At 40.7% G+C, this 18,605-nt stretch overlaps 1 protein-coding gene across 1 annotated transcript in view; it reads left to right on the top strand.

Moving 5' to 3' along the window:
• The first annotated feature begins 5,404 nt into the window (after positions 1 to 5,404).
• The window catches only part of LOC308232065 (uncharacterized protein), a 32,887-nt gene continuing 19,686 nt past the window's right edge, over positions 5,405 to 18,605 (top strand). The window contains exons 1-5 of the mRNA XM_080638049.1: positions 5,405 to 5,442; positions 8,818 to 8,981; positions 10,783 to 10,905; positions 12,942 to 12,989; positions 17,797 to 17,885. Coding sequence (XP_080494175.1) covers positions 8,870 to 8,981; positions 10,783 to 10,905; positions 12,942 to 12,989; positions 17,797 to 17,885 — 372 coding nt within the window. The 5' untranslated portion in view covers positions 5,405 to 5,442; positions 8,818 to 8,869. The remainder of the gene's footprint in view (positions 5,443 to 8,817; positions 8,982 to 10,782; positions 10,906 to 12,941; positions 12,990 to 17,796; positions 17,886 to 18,605) is intronic.

Below are 18,605 nucleotides of genomic sequence, written 5' to 3' on the forward strand. Positions count from 1 at the left end.
GGTGTGGAGGCTGAGAGAGACAGAGAATGAAAAACCTTTCCCAGTGGTCAGATAGGAAAAGATGTATGAGGGTCTTGCCAGATCGGTGTCCTCCCTTGCTTCCATCTCCAGTGGAGGAGATGGTCCTTCCAGTAGTATATTTTCCATGATAACTCAATCTCTTTCTTTAGGGCCTTGACCATTGGTTGTTCCTTCTTTTGATGCTGTTTTTCTGAGGGAGCACACAGTGGTCAAGAAAGGTGCTGCACAGCTGGTTCATTGCTGAGCTTTCTGCCAACAATAAACTTTGGAGTACAATAAATTAAAACCACTATTTATTGTTGAAGACCATACCATTCCGGATTTAGAAAGACTCTTCAGGTCCAGAAATGCTAGATGACATAGTCAATTAAAGTTTAAACAACAATGAAGTTTAAAGCAAACTGGAAAGGCTAAGATGGAAGGTCAGCTGCAATGTGGATGCATCCTCAGTATTTACATGGCTTAATCCACCCAGATTGTATCAATTATTTTAAGACTGTTTCTCTTTGTGGCTGCTGATCGCATATGCTATTGTTCAGCTATTTTACGGTAGTGTTGATGTAGTACATTATAATGTTCATGTGGTTTGTCATTCAAAATAAAAAAAGATACTCTGTATTGGTGTGCTTGTAAGGACCACGAACACTTCACTTAAACCTGGGATGTCACCTCATGGCCCAGCCTGATACAGCCTGTAAGGACAACTCATGTGACAAGCAGTCTACATCTTGCAACCTGGATCCATCTGCTCCTTACCAAAACGTGCAGTTGCTGCACCATCATCCGATCTTGACCTAGTGTAGCCCCTGAACAACTGTATTAAGAAGAAATAAAGCACTTTTGCTGCATCATGCATATTTCATTGCATTTGTTGTTGTTGTGGTTTAACTTGGTGGGTAACTAAACACCAAACAGCCTCTTGCTCACTTCCCTGCTCCCTCAGTGAAATCGAGGAGAAGATGGTAAAAATATTGAAGTAAAATTTGTGGGTTGTGATATAGGCAGTTTAATAGACAGAAACGGAGGGGAGATCATCATCCTTGTCATGAGTTAAAATACACAAAACAAGTGATGCAATTGTTCACCACCCGCCTATTGAGGTCCATCCAGTTCATGAGCAGGGGTCCCAGGCCAGCTTTCCGCTAACTTATACAACAAGCGTGATGCCATATGGCCTGTAGTATCCCTTTGGTCAGTTACTGTTGGCTGTCTTGGCTGTGTCACCTCACATCTCCTTGTCCACCCCCAGCCTACTCAATGGTGGGGTGGGTTGGCAGGCAGAAAAGGCCTTGACACTGTGTAAACACTGCTTAGCAACAACTAAAACTCGCTGTGTTGTTAACATTATTCTCCTGCTAAATCCAAACACAGCACTGTACCAGGTACTAGGAAGAATGTTAACTCTATCGCAGCTGAAACCACCCCTTACCCCATACCATTTACATCATGTACATGTCCCACATTTTCCAGTACATCCTCACCTGTCTTTTGATATATACACACAGATATCACTCCCTCAGTCTGTGGGCCATCCCTCTAAGATGTGTGTTGGGTTCATTTAATCTATGACTTTGGGCTCCATCTGTCATAGTAATTCTTCAGAGCAGAGAGTTGGAGTGATGGTGGATTGCTGCATGTTGAAGCCAGTTCAGAAGCGCTTCTCTGGTTCTATCATTGCTGCACTTGCCCAGTTTCATCAAAATGCATTCCTCATTAATCTGGGAAATCTTTACAGTAATACATTTAATATGGCCTATAGCAACAATAGTAGTGGTCACATATGGTAATTTATTATATTTGACACTGACCCACCTGACAGCCTTGTCTCTAAATTGGAGATGTATGGAACTGTTGGATGGAACAGTCAATGGATGAGGAATTGGCTGGATAGTTGCACTCAAAGAGCAGCAGTCGACAGCTCAATACCCAAGTGGAGGATGGTCACGAGTGCTGCTCCTCAGGGGTCAGTATTGCGACTGATCTTGTTCAACATCTTTGTTGATGACATGGAGAGTGGGATTGATGCATCCTCAGCAGGTTTGCTGAAGACACCAAGCTGAGTGGTGTGGCCGACACACTGGAGGGAACGGATGTCATCCAGAGGGACCTGGACAGGCTGGAGAGGTGGGCCTGTGCAAACCTCATGAGGTTCAACAAGGCCAAGTGCAAGGTCCTGCACCAGGGTCAGGGCAATCCCAGGCACAACTATAGGCTGGGCAGAGACTGGATTGAGAACAGCCCTGAGGAGAAGGGCTTGGGGGTATTGGTTGATGAGAAGCTCATCATGACCCCTCAACTGTGCTTGAGCCCAGAAATCAATCGTGTGCTGGGCTGCATCAAAAGGAGCGTGACCAGCAGGTTGAGGGAGGTGATCCTGCCCCTCTGCTCTGCTCTCATGAGACCCCACCTGCAGTGCTGCATCCAGCTCTGGAGCCCTCAACACAAGAAGTACGTGAACCTGCTTGAGTGAGTCCAGAGGAGGCCACAAATATAATCAGGAGTTGGAGCACCTCTGCTATGCAGAAAGACCAAGAGAGTTGGGCTTGTTCAGCCTGGAGAAGGCTCTGGGGAGACCTTACAATGGTCTTATACCTAAAGGGACCTCGGAGAAATGTGGAGAGGGACTCTGTATGAAAGCAAGTAGTGACAGGACAAGGCAGAGTGATTTTAAACTGAAAGAGGGTTGATTTAGACTAGACATATTAGGAGGAAGTCGTTCACTGTTGCACAGGTTGCCCAGAGAATCTGTGGCAACCCCACTCCTGGCAGTGTTCAAGGCCAGGCTGGACAGGGCTTGGAGAAACCTGGTCTAGTGGAAGGTGTCCCTGCCTATGGCAGCGTGGTTGAAACTGGATGATCTTTGAAGTCCCATCCAACCCAAACCATTCTGTGATTCTATATAGCAACTAACATGATACAATTCAAATCACTGGCTATTCTTACCCAGAATGAAATCCCCTTGAGGTACACAATGGACTTCCCCATCCTCCTGTATTACCCACCAAATGCGTCCAGATCCTTGAGCAAAAGCACTCCCACAAATGGATTTGCTTTTGTCTGAAGCAGGAATAACACAGACTGATTTCCCCAGCCGATTCTTTATGTGAGCTACAGGAACTTTATCTCCTTCTATAGAATGTAATAATTTTGATTGGGAAAGGCTAGCCTGATTGGCAGATCCCCTAGTGTTGAGTAATAAGGTGGCTTTTGCTGAATGTATTCCAGTATTTGAAAGCCCCACCACTCTTTCTGAATGAGCTGACTTCTGCTTCCAGTATTTCTTTTTCTGCATAGTGGCAACTTACACTGGCACAAGTTGGTTCTGTTGTTCAGCTGCAGTGCCTGTCATTGGGGTATAGGACAGCTGCACTGCCTTTTAATTTGTCATCAGATCCAGAGACCTTCTCCTCCTCCTGAGGGTGCTGAATAGTGTTGAACAAGGCTTGGTAGGCGTGGGCCAGACCCCAGCACATTGCAGTGATTTGTGTCTCTCAGTGGGAATTGCCAGGATAACAGCATACTTCTTCAAAATAGTTTGCTAGTTTTCTCTGGATGCTGCGCTTCCTCAGGGTGAAATTCCAAAACATTGGAAGTGATTGCTGTCCTAGGCACTTGCTCATACTATCTCACATTTAACATGCTCAGATCAGATCTGTCATTATTTCAACTCTTTGTGCCCCATGTTGGGCATCAATGTGCTACCCAGCAGGCAGCTAAACACCACAGAACTGCTTGACCACTCGTCCACCCCCCAGTGGAACAGGGAAAAAAATTGTGAAGAAAAACCCAAACCCAAACCTGTGGGTTGAGATAAAGACAGCTTAATAGGACAGAAATGGAAGGGAAAATAATAATAATAATGGTGATGCAATAATTACAGCTTGAAAAATAAGTGATGCACAATGCAGTTGCTTACTACCCACTGACTGAGGCAGTTCATGAGCAGCAGCTACCGGACAGCTTTTCTCTTAGTTTATACACTAAGCATGATGCCATATGGTATGGAATATCTCTTTGACCAGTTGGGCTCGGGTGTCGTGGCTGTGTCTCCTCTCAGCTTCTTGTGCCCACAGCCTCCTCACTAGTGGGGTGTCATGAGAAGCTAAAAAATCATTAATTGCTGCTTAGCAATAGCTGTAACTTTGGTGTGTTATCAACATTATTCTCTTGCTAAATCCAAACCACAGCATTGTACCAGGTACTAGGAAGAAAATCAACTCTATCAGAGACAAAACCAGGAAGGTCCTGTACTGAAGTAACAGTCTCATGTCATGACATTTAGAATTCTTCCCACACTTTTCAGGCTGCTTGAGTAATAGCCAAAACCTTGAGATTTCAAAGTTTCAAATTGCTTTGTCATTAAATGTATCTTTTGACAAAATATTTCTACAGACCTGGTATACAACCAGTGTCCAGTGAGGGCTTAATGAAATAAGAAAGGATTTTCCCAAAATTCCCAAACCAAACTCAGGTTAAATATAGAACTTTATTGACTTAATATACAAGTTCTAGATACAAGCAGTAGCTGCTTGATTTTAAGAAAAGTCTGGCAAAAAAAATAAAAAGGTCATGTTTTTTAGAGGAGTTGCATTGTTTCAGTGAGGTATATACAAATATGATTCATTCCTTTGAAAGTGCAAGGCTTGTGTAATAAAACAAATCTAGTGTGTATGAATGGAGAGGATCAGTAGGTGAGTCAAGGGTTAGGAATGTACGTAGGTAGATAGATAAAGCTAATTCAACATGCCAAATATGATAATGAAAGAGCTAGGGTTTGTATGATAAAAAGCATTGTCTGGGCTTTATGGGCAAAAAAATATAGCACATCCATTTTAAACAAGTTCACTTATGTCAGAAGCAGTCCAACTATTGCTGTTGTTGCCATGCCTGCAAAGCCCACTTGATAGCTGGGTAAATGTTTAAGCAGTTAACTTGTTTCAAACTCCCTGCAACTGAAGTTACACTCCTAACATAAATATGTCTATACTGATATAAACCAAGCATCTGCTCTGGAATCAGCCTTGGCAGAAATGGCAGTTAGCAAGAACAATATCAATAACATAAAATATCAGAATGGTATTCATGATTGTATTCAGGCAGATTCAGAACTAATGGCTAAAATTTGCATGCAGTTCCAGGAAAAGACAGCTTCTGTGGCATCTTAAAGAAACAGATGGTTAAAAGTTTGTTCTTACCATTTCCAGCACTCCTGAAATGCTAGGAGCAGCTAGAGCCAGGAGAATATTGGTGTAGTAAGTGAATGCAGAAAACTAAAAGATTGGGTCCACGTCAGATGTTTATTTTACTTGAAGGTCTGGCTTCCTGCCATGCATTCAGGCAATAAATTGGCTGTAACAGAGCTGCTTCTAGCATTCTGCTGAGTAGAAGTATCCCAGCAGACACAGTAAGAGGCAAAATAAGGTAAGCAAGAGCAGAAGATTACAGCAGGGTTTTAAACAGGCTTTAATTTAATGTTATTTTATCAGACTGCTTGTTAAGATTCTAACAAAAAGTGAATTTTTTCTCAGTTGACTTTAGAGTTTTCTTCTAAAATCTCTTCATTAGACTAGTTCGTGGCTATTTTCATATATTCCTGTGTCTAGTTGATAGATTTAATAAAGTCTGTCTGATTTGAAAGAGATGATAGCCTTATTATTTGCTAGCTAAAGGATGTGAAGTTCATTTTAATCCACTGTTAGATTTTAACAAACTTGGAGGAGTTACTTATGTTCATTGGAAGCAGAACTGTCAGCTGCAACCCAATACATTTGACAGAAATTCGACAAAAAGAGAGAGAAAAAGAGTTCTGATCCTTTAGCAGTCTTAGAGATACCTTGTTATCAATGTACCAAGACAGTATGAGATAATATTTGGATCATATCACCATGTGAATGAACTCCAAAATTTTAAGTCCTGTTTTAATGTACTGAATTTGATCTAATTTTTTGATCAGATGTATCTATAGCTAAGTGAAAGAAAGAATGATGGCTAAGAACAAATTAGATCTCTAAGGGGGCAAGAGAAGCTATACAACGGACTTTCTCTGCTGCCTTCATATAAATGAATTGATACAGTCTGTGTAGCAGGAAAAAATTTCAAACTCCCTCTGCTTTTACAGTGGTCTTGTTGCCACTGGCCACAAATGTGCTCAAGTATATCTGATTTCAGCAGCTGCAAGAGCTATAGCTTCAGATTTCTGCTTCCCTTGTGCTTAGTTTAGATGCAAGACAAAAGAAAACTGACCCAAGTTTCCAAAACAAACAACAGTGGAGTAGGTCTGCAGCCAAGAACAGTACCCAGCTCTTCCTAGCCATCTTCAAGCAGCATACACATTAAAGAAGAGAGAAACGAACTGAAGAAATGAGTATGAGACAGATTAACACAAAATAAAACAAAACAAAACAAAACACATAAGGAGAGACACACAATATTTAAAAGAATGCAAAAAGTGGGAGTAGTGACATGAGAGAAAAGGCTTTTTGAAATGGGACTCGGTCTTAAGGGTCACGTGAGGAAATTCAAGCTACGGAAGCTTTTATTATTTATTGTAGAGAGCCTTCTTTGTTCTGGAGAGCTAACAGAGGTGAAATTCTACCACTGACTTTTCCATTTTCTATTTGTTCAAACAAGCAGGAATATTTAAGTACATTCCTTCAGATACCAAGATTACCCATATAACTTTCTCCATAGAAAACTTCTTAAGAATTTATCCACTTCCTAAATAAGGTTCTGAAAATTTCTTTGAATTGGCCTTCCCTCTTCACAAATTCTTCAGGGTCTTGGCTTGTAATCATCCTCCTTTTCTTGCAGTGGTGGGTGTAAATAGCATGGATGCAAGACTCTGGATCTAGGTTGGCATGGTATCACATTGGTTCTCAAAAGCCCGAAAAGACATTTCATTAAGCATTTAGCACTAACTCAACATACATTGGCATTAATAGCTGCAGTAGATGAAGGGCAAATCTAGCAGAAGACAATTCCCTGTTGTCTTCACTGGGTATAAAAATCAGGAATTGTGACCTTCTGAAATTCTGACCAAGTGCAGCCAAACTCGAATTGCACTTATTTTCAGTAGGAATGTTCTGTAATGTTTTCCACTTGTATTCAATAGGAATGTTCTGTTAGGGATTAAATGTCTTGTTTTGAGCATCCTAATTTTAACAAGGTCTTGATGCTTCGTGAATGCTGAGCACCTAACACACTAACACTTCTCAAGATTCACAAGCTGCTATTACTGCCCCATACTCTGGAGTGCTTGATTCGTTGCATGTTTGCAGAAGAAAGGTCACAGCTAGGACTTTGTGGAAAACTACAGAGGGTGCTCTCTTCTGCTGAACATGCTCAGTGATAAAACAATTTCAGCAAGATGGAGAAGACCCAGCCTTTACTTTCTACCCCTGACTACAAGTTATCAGACATCTGAAAAATGAGACATCTCTACTAGAAAGTTAATGCTTTCTAGTAAATATTTCACTTTTCAGTAGCCTAATTGAATGGTTAGTTACAACTAAAGAGCCAAAAGGAGTGAAAAAGTGCCTTAAATAACCTTTGTCGTCTAGTAACAGGAAAGTTGCCAGGGACAGAATTCTTTCATTTCTACCTTTTCACATAAATATTTAAAGTGGAATTCTGCCATCAGTGAAATGAACTCAACCAGAAGACAGAACCCTCCTTCTTCACATGAATTCAGTGTCAGAACCATGATGTCTCTGGTCTAACTGATGTTTAGTTATACTGTACAAAGCTGCCTAGGGCTAAAATTATACACATCTTTGCTTGGCTCATTCCCCAGGGAACCAGACAAAATGAAGCTCATTGGGTTTTTTGGTCTGCACTTGACATAAACCGTTGTCATAAACGGGAGAGTGCCACACTCAGAAGAGTGTGCGGATGTGAGAATTCCAGTTTCCTTTTCTTCAAACCAAATTAAGATCCTTAGATTTTCTGAAATGCAGTGATTTAAGCTGTGTTTTCAGGATATCTCATTAGCTGCCTATGTGGTTCCTCAATTAACGTAGTTTCCATTCCTAGACACCAGCACCTCTTTAGGGTACTAGCCTAGGTAATACTTTATTCCCTTTTGTTCATCTAGCCTTTGAAAACTGAAAAACATTATTTTTTTTTGTAAATATAGTCACAAACACATTATTTTAAGAGATGCAAAGCACATCAAAGTCGAATTATTGAACTGAAAGTAAAGATTAATCATTTGAAAGTATGAATGGTTGCTAATGGTAGGAGATTGATTTTTTCTCTAGTAACTTATGATATTCATTAATAATTTTAAGATACTCCTCAAATCCCCAATCTCCAGTCCTCATTCTAATGGTAACTTTTCCTGAACCTTGATTTAAGATTGCAGTATGGCTACATGTCTTTACTGAAAGTCAGATTATGCTGTGTTGAAGTTATCATAATTTTCAATCCAGTTTGCAAAATGTAGCTTTCTTCCTTTGATTTAGAAGCATAAATAAATTAACTTGAAGTCAAATGAAGTGCCTATATGTTATCTAAGGGGAAGTATTTAAAAATGTATTCCTTCAACACAACCATATCCATGATGACCTGCATCTTTGTGGAATTATAGGCAGCTAACTGATTTACTTTAACTGGAAATACACCGGTTTTGCCTTGGAAGACATAGGCTTTGGTAATGTAAGCAGTCAAACATCTATTGAACTTAGCCTGCTTCTTTTAGCTGTTACATATCAATATATATATGTAAATATACTCTTTGTGAACTTGTTTCGCAATCAAAACGTTAAGTATTTTGACAAGTTCTAACTCCTGCTTTAGGACTGAAAAGTGAAGCAACTCGAGTTATCAGGATTTCTCAAGTGCTCTTGCAATGCTGCTCCGCTCAGGCCGCAGAAAGCCAGATGAAGTGTTGTTCCATGAAAGGAAGTCTGTTAAGAGGAAAGCTCTGCTGAGAACTGTGAAAACAGCTTCCAGAAAGCCAGGTAACTTTCCTGAGTGAAAGGTGTGTTTGTAATATTGGAAAGACAATTCCAACCCAAGGTAGAATGCAACCACATTAAGTATCTGGAACAGCTTGTCTCTAATAACATAAAAAATAAAAATATCTAGAATTATTTAGATTTTTCACTCCTCAAATTCAGACGAGTAATTCCTAAAGTACATCTCCACCTCGCTGGACAAGAGTGAATGACATAGCAGGCCTGCCTACTGTTTTATTTTGGGCACTGTACTAGTTCTTGTAATTCCAGCTAGAAGTAGAATTCTTGCACTATAACTGTTATAACAATTTTTAGAAGGTTTGCTGTATTGATTATTGTAGTTGCCCTGCTGCTTTTTAGAACAATCCACCTTTTATCTGGAAGCCTGGTAGCCTTTGTTATCAAGTTATTCAAAGGCCTTTGAAGACCTTTGCCCACACGTAGATGAGCTATGCACTTGCTGAAGGTCCAACTCAGGATGCCAGACCTGCCACTTCCGGAGGGTGTGACTTGGGCTGCCAGGGTGTGCATCATCCATTTCTTTTTTTGACCTTATGTGCAGAATTTCTGCTCAGCCTAAACAGGGTGGAAAGAAAGCTTTTTGGAAACAACTTTGTTTCTTTCGAAATGTTTGCTTAAATACAGATGTTTTAGAGGAGTTACATCAATATAAAATGAGTAACAAAGTTTTCAGTGATGTCAGGAGTTCCCAGAACGTTACATCTCTGCTGACGCGTTTTGAGTATCCTGTTGTTTTATTTGGCTAATTGGTCTGGTAAAGAAAGGACTGTTTATCTCACAGCATACCCAGTGTGGTCTGTGTGGTCTGATAAATGTCTTAACTGAATATAAAAGTAGAAAACCTATTCCAGGAAAACAATATTTGGCCTAACATTATCAACATTGTGCCTTATAGTTATCCTGTAGGTGTCAGACACACAAACATCTGGACTTAGATCCTTCTGACATCCAGAACAGCACAGTTGTGTTCAGTAGTGATAGGGAAGCATTTCCCTGTAGACAGCCTTTAGCTACAAAGACCTGTGGTTTTTTCAGTAAGAGTTATCAGGGCCCCAAAATAAATGCTACTATCTTAGGTAGCCATAAGCACTCTAACCTAAAATTTTGTATGTATACAGATCCAGTTTTCAAAGTGCAAAACTGGGAGAGAGGTGACTACCTGTGACATGAAAGAAGCTAGGCTAGAAACAGTATGCTGCAGAGATACTACCCCTTTCAGCTCTTTTCTTCCTCAGAATGAAATCTTGTCACTTAACTCTGTGTTTTTCATGTTTCTCTGTGTGCAGGCTCTGGCTCTGGTTTCTCACAGGGATCTTTCCCCCACTGTAAGATAACTCATTCACCAGCCAGCTCCTAATTTCGACCCCCTCTCTTATGTTCAAATTACTCCCAGCCCCATAATCTCTTTCACTACAGCTGTCTGGACGTTGTCCACATCCCCATTCTTACACTATCCCTCAAGCTCTTGGATTGGAAGCCATTTTGTCAAGCTGAAGTTTTTGCACATGTGAACTTCCCAAAAGGTTCAGCATACATCCCCTCACTGACATAACCTTCTAAGAAAAGAAATCTATGCTTTCCTTCTTTATGCTAACATCAAGCCTCTCAAACAGCTGCTTAAGCTCAGGTATAATTTCTACTATTTGTCAGCTATACTGTTCATAGTTCAAGTATACATAGATTGCTAAGCAAAGATTACTGTGAAAATACACTTGATCTTTTTCTATGGAATTTTACCATGTTCCTGTTCCAGTAAAATTAATTACATCTCATTTTTGATTAGCATTGTGTTTGCGAGAAACACTGAAATGCTATATACTGACTGAAGATTCAAAAACAGTGCATTTTGACATAGATGAAGATGGTCACCATGAAATATCAACCAAGGATTCACAATCCCATGAAGGTAGTGTGCTTTTTATACCAAAACTCATCAACTGTATGTGTAGTACTATAGGATATTTTTTAATGTACTGTTATGTGGGCCCCTCACTACAAGAAAGACATTGAGGTGCTGGAGTATGTCCAGGGAAGAGCAGAAAAGCTGATGAAGGATCTAGGAAATACTAGTCTTATGAGAAGCAGCTGAGGGAACTGCAGCTGTTTAGCCTGGAGAAAAGGAGGCTCAGGGGAGACCTTATCAATCTCCATAGCTACCTGAAAGGAGGTTGTAGTGAGGTGAGGTCAGTCTCTTCTCACAAGTAACAAGTGATAGAACAAGAGGAAATTACCTCAAGTTGCAGCAGGGGAGGTTTAAATTGGATATTAGGAAAAATGTGATCACCAAAAGGGCTGTCAAGCACTGGAACAGGCTGCCCAGGGAAGCGTTCAGTCACCATCCCTGTAGGTATTTAAAAGACGTATAGATGTGGTGCTAGTGGCATAGTTCAGTGGTGAACTTGGCAGTGCTGTGTTAATGGTTGGCTTAGATGATCCTAAGGTCTTTTCCAACCTAAACGATTCTGTGATTCTATGTTTTCTGTAAACATAACATTATAGTGCATCTTCATGAGTATCAATAGTGATATAAGAAAACTTTTATTCCAGTTTACGGTATGTACAGTATTATCATTAACATACTTAGATGGTAAGAAGATTATTTTGTTCACTCCCATTTTAGTCAATGAGAGGTGTAGATACTTAACTATGAAGAGGGTGAAAGCAAAGATAACCCTCAGAGACAGGGTCAAAATGGAAAAAAACAAAAATAGAGGAGATTTTGGAATTTTGGGGATTATTTTATGTTTCATGGAACTCTTATCTCAAATGGGGCTTCTCTGACACTAAAAATGATATCATACGTAATAACATCACAACATTAGTTGTTAGAGGGTATTCTTTTAGTAGATAAGAGGCAAATAACAACAAATGCAATTATTCTAGAATTATACATTTTCCAGAGATGTGAAAGTAGGGGGAACAAAAACCAATAAACCGTATTTCTACCCAAAATACAGGAAAAAGATGAAATCTTTAAAATAGCTATTAAATTACTGAAACTTTATTTCTTACAAAACCCCATCTTTCACAGGAATGAGAAGTCCATTATATATGCTTCAGATAAAGACAGAGTAAGGCTTTATATTTATATTTATAAGCTAATTTTATTTTTATTCTATTAAATTGGGAATAGTGGCAGCTGCACTGATAATGTATTGAAGAGTGCTTTATATTTTTTGAAGTATCTTTTACTTGATAACTTCATAAAATTTTGAAATAAACTGTACAATTAGTATTGCTGATTTATGAACAGAACCACAATCTGTATAGGTATACAATAGAAGCAGTTAGTGAATAGATTCATAGTATGACAATCCTGATGTAGAAGACACTGATGTTCCTAGAGGAAAGGGAAAAAAAAGAAAATGCTATGTGATATTCTTGTATATGTAAACACAACACAGCAAACATATATTCATGACAAGACAGTTCAGACAACATCATATTAGGAACCATCTGTAACCTGGATGATTGTGATGTTGACCTGAAGTGAGTGATGTTTTCACAGGTAGTGATTCAGGCTGATGTTGGAAAAGCCAGAAACCACCTGCTATTGCTATGTGTTATTTTCCAGTCTTTTACATTTCTTAATAGGGTCCTCATCTGCTGCCAAAGACTTCCAGGCTTCTCTTCGATAGCATTTTAGGCCTTACATCTCATTACTGACTTCTGTTTTCTCAGGTGCATTCTCTTGCAAAAGATAATTCTTCAATCAATACATTTATTAGCCTCAAAGTTCAGACTTCAGGGTATCTGTTCACAAGTCTAACTGCACAGTCTTCTGGGTTATATGAATTCAGAAACCCGCAAGAAATGAAATCTGATGTCAATTGCTATTACACAGTCTCTTTAAGATTATGTTTTAAAATAATTCTTTAAACTGTTTACAGTGCTTTTAAATTTAAACAATTCCACATATTTATTAAATTTTTTTTTTTTTAGATATTGCGTGGTTAAGCGTGTTTACAAGGAATGAACCAGCAGTTACTGGTAAGACCTCTGTTAGAATAAAGGGTATCATTCTCTTTGTTAGGGTGTGGCATTGAAGAGGTGTTTGAGAGTTTGAAAAGTAACTATTTACATGTAGACTTTACATTAGAAGTAACATACTATACCAGATATTCATTTAGGTCAAGTTGCTGGACAGCTCTAAAAATTAAAGAACCTTCTGTGTTCCATAAGAAAAATCTTTGAAGTCACAAAATTTGCCTTAGCAAGTAATGGCTTGGACTGAAGACATTTTTATATGAGGAAATAGAATGTATACAAGCTAGAAAATCCAACTTTTTTTTTTTCTTTTTTTTTCAAGAAAAGTGGTATGTGCTGTATTGCTGACATATGGGTCTTAGCTAGCAAAGACCTGTTGTAACAGGAGAGGAAAACCAAAATGAAATGGATGTGAAGGAAGAGGAAATACATTCTTGGAACATTATAGAAGAGTAAGAAATTATTGGGAAAATCTAAAATATATTAGTTCCAGGTATTCCAATAGAGGAGAAACGTATTCCAATTTCTGCCATAAAGGGCTGCTGTCATAGATGAGAGCAAATACCTATCTGGTCTACTATTGTATCTTGAACAATGACAAATGTGGATTTCTAGGTTACAGTGTAAGATATCCTCCCAAATTCCAATGCTTCCCATTTCAGGGACACCCCAAGCAAGAATCATTTTTTTGTATTAGTTAATTTCAAAGCATTTCCTTTGCATGAATCTGTAAAATCAGTCCTTAGACTCTGGTAAGTAATCACATAGGCAAAGTAATTCATCCAAAGGCTGTCAGAGAGTGGAAGCATCACGTATGAAATCATGGGGAGATTCCCTACTTTCTTTGCCATTCAGTGTCTGCCTGATAGATCACTTGTCATGTTTTGTAGAAGTGATAGGGAAAGTTAGACTTCTTTGGATTTACTCAAGCTAAGCAAAGAATAAGCAAGTCGCAGTAAATTCTATAGACAGAGGAAGCCACGGATAGTTAGGACATAAGTCATATTGACATGTGTCCCCGGTGAATTGACTGAACTCCTGCATCTCTTTTGTTGCCACTCTCACATCTAAGTCAGAACACTCTCAAAGTGGATATGAAATCTCTCTTGTCTGATGATGTGCCTCTTACATGCTGCAGCTGAAGCTGGACAATTGTGGCTGAGGCAATCTGGATGTCGTGGTTTAAGCCCAGGCTGTAAATCAGAACCACGCAGTCTACTTCCCCCCCCACCTTTCTTCCCTCCGCTTCTGGAGGGACGGGGAGGAGAATCAAAAGAATGCAACTCCCGCGGGTTGAGATAAGAACAGTTTAATAACTAAGGTATAACACAAATCACTACTGCTACCACCAATAATAATAATGATAAGGGAAATAACAAGCAAGAGAATACAACCGCTCACCAACCGGTACCTCACCCCCACCCTGCAGTGATCCAGCCCTTCCCAGAACTCTCAGTTCTACATCCTGGGCATGACGTGCTGTGGTATGGAATACCTCTTTGGCTAGTTTGGGTCAGGTGTCCTGTCTCTGCTTCCTCCCGGCCTCTCCTCCTCCCTGGCAGAGCATGAGACTCACAAAGTCCTTGATCAGGGTAAACATTCTGACCAGCAACTGAAAACATCGGCTTTATCAGTATTATTCCCAGGTCGAAAGTCAAAACACAGCACTGCACCAGTAGAAAAAATTACTGCTAAACCAGGACAGTATCCACCCCTTATTCCATACCATTCACGTCATGCTCAGATCCCACATTTTCAATATACCCTCACTCTCATCTCAGTGCACTCTTATCTTAGTGCACAGGCCAATCCCTATAAAGCTGCTGAGTCCATTCGGTCCATGATGGTGGGCTCCATCTCTTGTAACAGTCTTTCAGAGCAGGAGAGGCCCATTGCAAAGTCCACCCCTCGATCATGAGTCCATCTCTATGTTGCATCTCTGCCCTGATGGCCTGAAGTGTCATGGGCCCATCAGGCTCAAAATAATTCACCCTCCCCTGCAGCAGTCTCTGCAACTTGTCGTTGGGGACTCCACACAGCTGCCTTCCATCTCCGACGCTTCCAAAGCACTGGAGGGGCCCAGTGGATTAGATACTCGCCCATACTGTCCCACACACCGTGACACTCATGGCTGTCCAGCCTTGGGGAAAGCCTCTTGGTCCCCCTATATCGTCGTCTAACCCCAGACAAGACCCAAACCTGACTCTGCTTAACTCTCAGGATCAGACAAAATGGTTGTGGACAAAACACACTCTGTGTGTGTGCCAACATGGTGATCCCCATCACAATCAGCAAACAGGTGCCAAGGGTACCCAAAGGCCATTCAAAACCTTCAAAACTCTCAAATGCTGCTGCTGTACTTGTCACTGGGGCTGGTGTAGCTGTTGTGCTTGAAGGCTCTCTCACCACCAGGTTCTCTTCTTCTGAGTCCAGATCTTCCTGCTCTGCCTTGCTGGGAAATGCTGCGGGGTCTCCTGCGTCCTCCTGGGGCTCAAGCTCGTAGCATTTGTTGGGCAGCTGCCAGGGAATGCTCTCTGCCGCTGCGGGGCTGGGCTCGGCCGTGGGGCTCGGCTCCTCCGCCGCCTCCTCCCGCTGCTCGGCAGCCGCCTCCTTCCCCTCCTCGGCAGCCGCCTCCTTCCCGCCCTCCGGCCCCGCTCCCGCCGCCGCTTGGTCCCCGGGGCCGCTCTCCCGGGCCGCTTCGGCCGCCGCCGGCTCCCGGGGCCGCTCCCCCTCAGCTCCCCGCAGCCTCACACAGACGGAGGCGAGGACGAGGGCCAGGACGGTGAAGAGCAGCGGGACGGCCAGGTACAAGTCCACGGCCACGTCCATCCCGCCCTGCTGCCGGAGCCCGCCCGCATTACAAGCCATTACCATAAAGTACAATGAAACAAGAACCTTAGCCCAAGGCCCACACTTGATAAACACTAACACAGCAAATACCGGCTCTAAGTAAGCTACAGCATACTGAAACTGTGACATCAAGAGAAACAACTTTGAGAGCCAATAAATCAGCATTGTGCCTTGGTCAGATCTGTTGTTATCTCAACACTTCGTGCCCCACGTTGGGCGCCAAAAAGAACTGTCGTGGTTTAAGCCCAGGCCGTAAATCAGAACCACGCAGTCCACTTCCCCCCCCACCTTTCTTCCCTCCGCTTCTGGAGGGACGGGGAGGAGAATCGTAAGAATGCAACTCCCACGGGTTGAGATAAGAACAGTTTAATAACTAAGGTATAACACAAATCACTACTGCTACCACCAATAGTAATAATGATAAAGGAAATAACAAGCAAGAGAATACAACCGCTCACCAACCGGTACCTCACCCCCACCCTGCAGTGATCCAGCCCTTCCCGGAACTCTCAGTTCTGCATCCTGGGCATGACGTGCTGTGGTATGGAATACCTCTTTGGCTAGTTTGGGTCAGGTGTCCTGTCCCTGCTTCCTCCCGGCTTCTCCTCCTCCCTGGCAGAGCATGAGACTCACAAAGTCCTTGGTCAGTCTAAACATTCTGACCCACAACTGAAAACATCAGCTTTATCAGTATTATTCCCAGGTCGAAAGTCAAAACACAGCACTGCACCAGTAGAAAAAATGACTGCTACTGCTAAACCAGGACACTGGAGATGTCACAAACCATAGTAACAATGACAGAATCTTAGACCATCTAGATTCCACTACATTTATCTGAATACATATGTAAATGAGTAAAACACACTAGGCTGGAGTGTGTATCGATTTTTAATAAGGAATTTTATGCTATTTTCATGCTGTAGCTGGCTCAGACAAAACTCCTTCAGAAGACTTCCACAAAAACATTACAGTTGGGTAAATTAGGGCAACTGAAATTATGGCCAGGGCTAGAGCAGCTAAGATTAGCCAGGTGGGATGAACATGTTTGCCTGATTCTGAATGTCCTTCTAACGCTAAAAAATACCTTAGGTGATATGAAAAAAAAAATCTCCTTCACTGCAACTGTTCATTTATAATTACCCAACCTCTGTAAAGTTTGCATTCAGTTGCTGCAGTGATGGACATAGAGATAACTGCTACTTTCTTTCATATTTTTTGTCTTAAACAGTGCACCTAAGATATTTTTAAAAGCAGAAGATGTATTATTTGAAGTAAATCTGCAAGACAGTCAGGCAGTTATAGCATCATTGCATAATTATTAATGTCATGGGCTTTACTATGTAATGCTTTTGTATACCCTGTCAATTGACAAAGAGTCCCTCAACCTGTCTACCTTTTGCTGAAGCCTTTGTATGGTAATGACTATTGTCAGTTTATCAGGCTGAGGAGTATCCTGTAATATTCATATGCTGTTATTTCCTGCAGCTGAAAATACAGTGTTATCTGAAAAGGAAATAAACCCAATGCACCCACATTTATGATAGTGGCAAGATTTTGTCCTAGAAAGCATGAAGAGAATAAAAGGAAAAAAATCCTCCATTTTCCATAGTATGCATAGTCAGGCATATTACATAAGCACATATATTACATATATGCATTAAGTACTAATATATATGCCTTTGTACTTCATATTATATACTAATATATAACTGATATTCTATAGCTATAAATATAGAAAAGTAAAGTGTGTATATGGCAAACTTCAAGCATCATAAATCCATAACCTTTACATGCTCCACGGAAGAGAATGGTACCAAGAGTGATTATATTTATTACCAGTCCTATATGCATCAATGTAAATTGAACCTGACTATTGCCTCTTTACAAAATACTTTCAGCTCTGCTTCATTTTATAAAGTGACATGTATTTTATTACAATATTCTCCTCTGTGTAAAACAGATTCTAAAAATGTGGTGATCCTCACTCAGAGATCAAAGCTTAATGAATTTGTCCTATTGTGCAAGGGTAAGAAGCATCTTTCTCTGAAGGTAAGTTTATTTCCTTCGTAACTTATGGTTACTCTTTCTTACTATACGGCAATTTCCCTCACGTACCTTTTCAAATTAATTTCCCTTTACTTACCACCTTCCACATTTCACAACTTCTGACTAATTCCCTCTATACTTCCTGGGGAAAAAAAATCCTATTTTTTTCAATAACCTATTTTATTGGGTTAAGTAGTGACTACTATCACTAGATGACAGTTAGGGATATTGGTTTCAGTGTCTGTGGAGGTACAGGAGGCTTCTCAACCAGAAAACATGCAAGAAATAAAAATGGATGAAAGAGGATGAATGCTGTCTTGGAAAGAGACAAGTTTAAGAGGGGAAATATATTTCTCTCAATCAACCTGAATTACAATGTAAGGAATGTGATTAAAAGAAAATACAGCTGAATGTAGTATCCTGTTCTAAACATTTACCATATGTTGTCAGAGCATTCTCATTTTCTCCAGTTTTGTGAAAGTTTGCTTACAGTAGGAAGAGCGGTCAAGGATAACTTTCCATATTGGAGGGTTATAGCTTTTATTAAAATCTGTCTGAGCAGGGACATTATGTTGGAATTTGCCCTCCAAACCAGGGCAAAGGTCTAAGAAGCTCTGTTTACACAGGTTATGTTGAGATAAAGAATGACCCTTCATCTAACGTTGGCCATGTATGGTGGTGTAAATCATCAAATGTTTCCTCAGATTAAGTCTTTGATGTTTT

This window comes from Psittacula echo, assembly GCF_963264785.1.
Source record: "Psittacula echo genome assembly, chromosome: Z".
NCBI lineage: Eukaryota > Metazoa > Chordata > Aves > Psittaciformes > Psittacidae > Psittacula > Psittacula echo.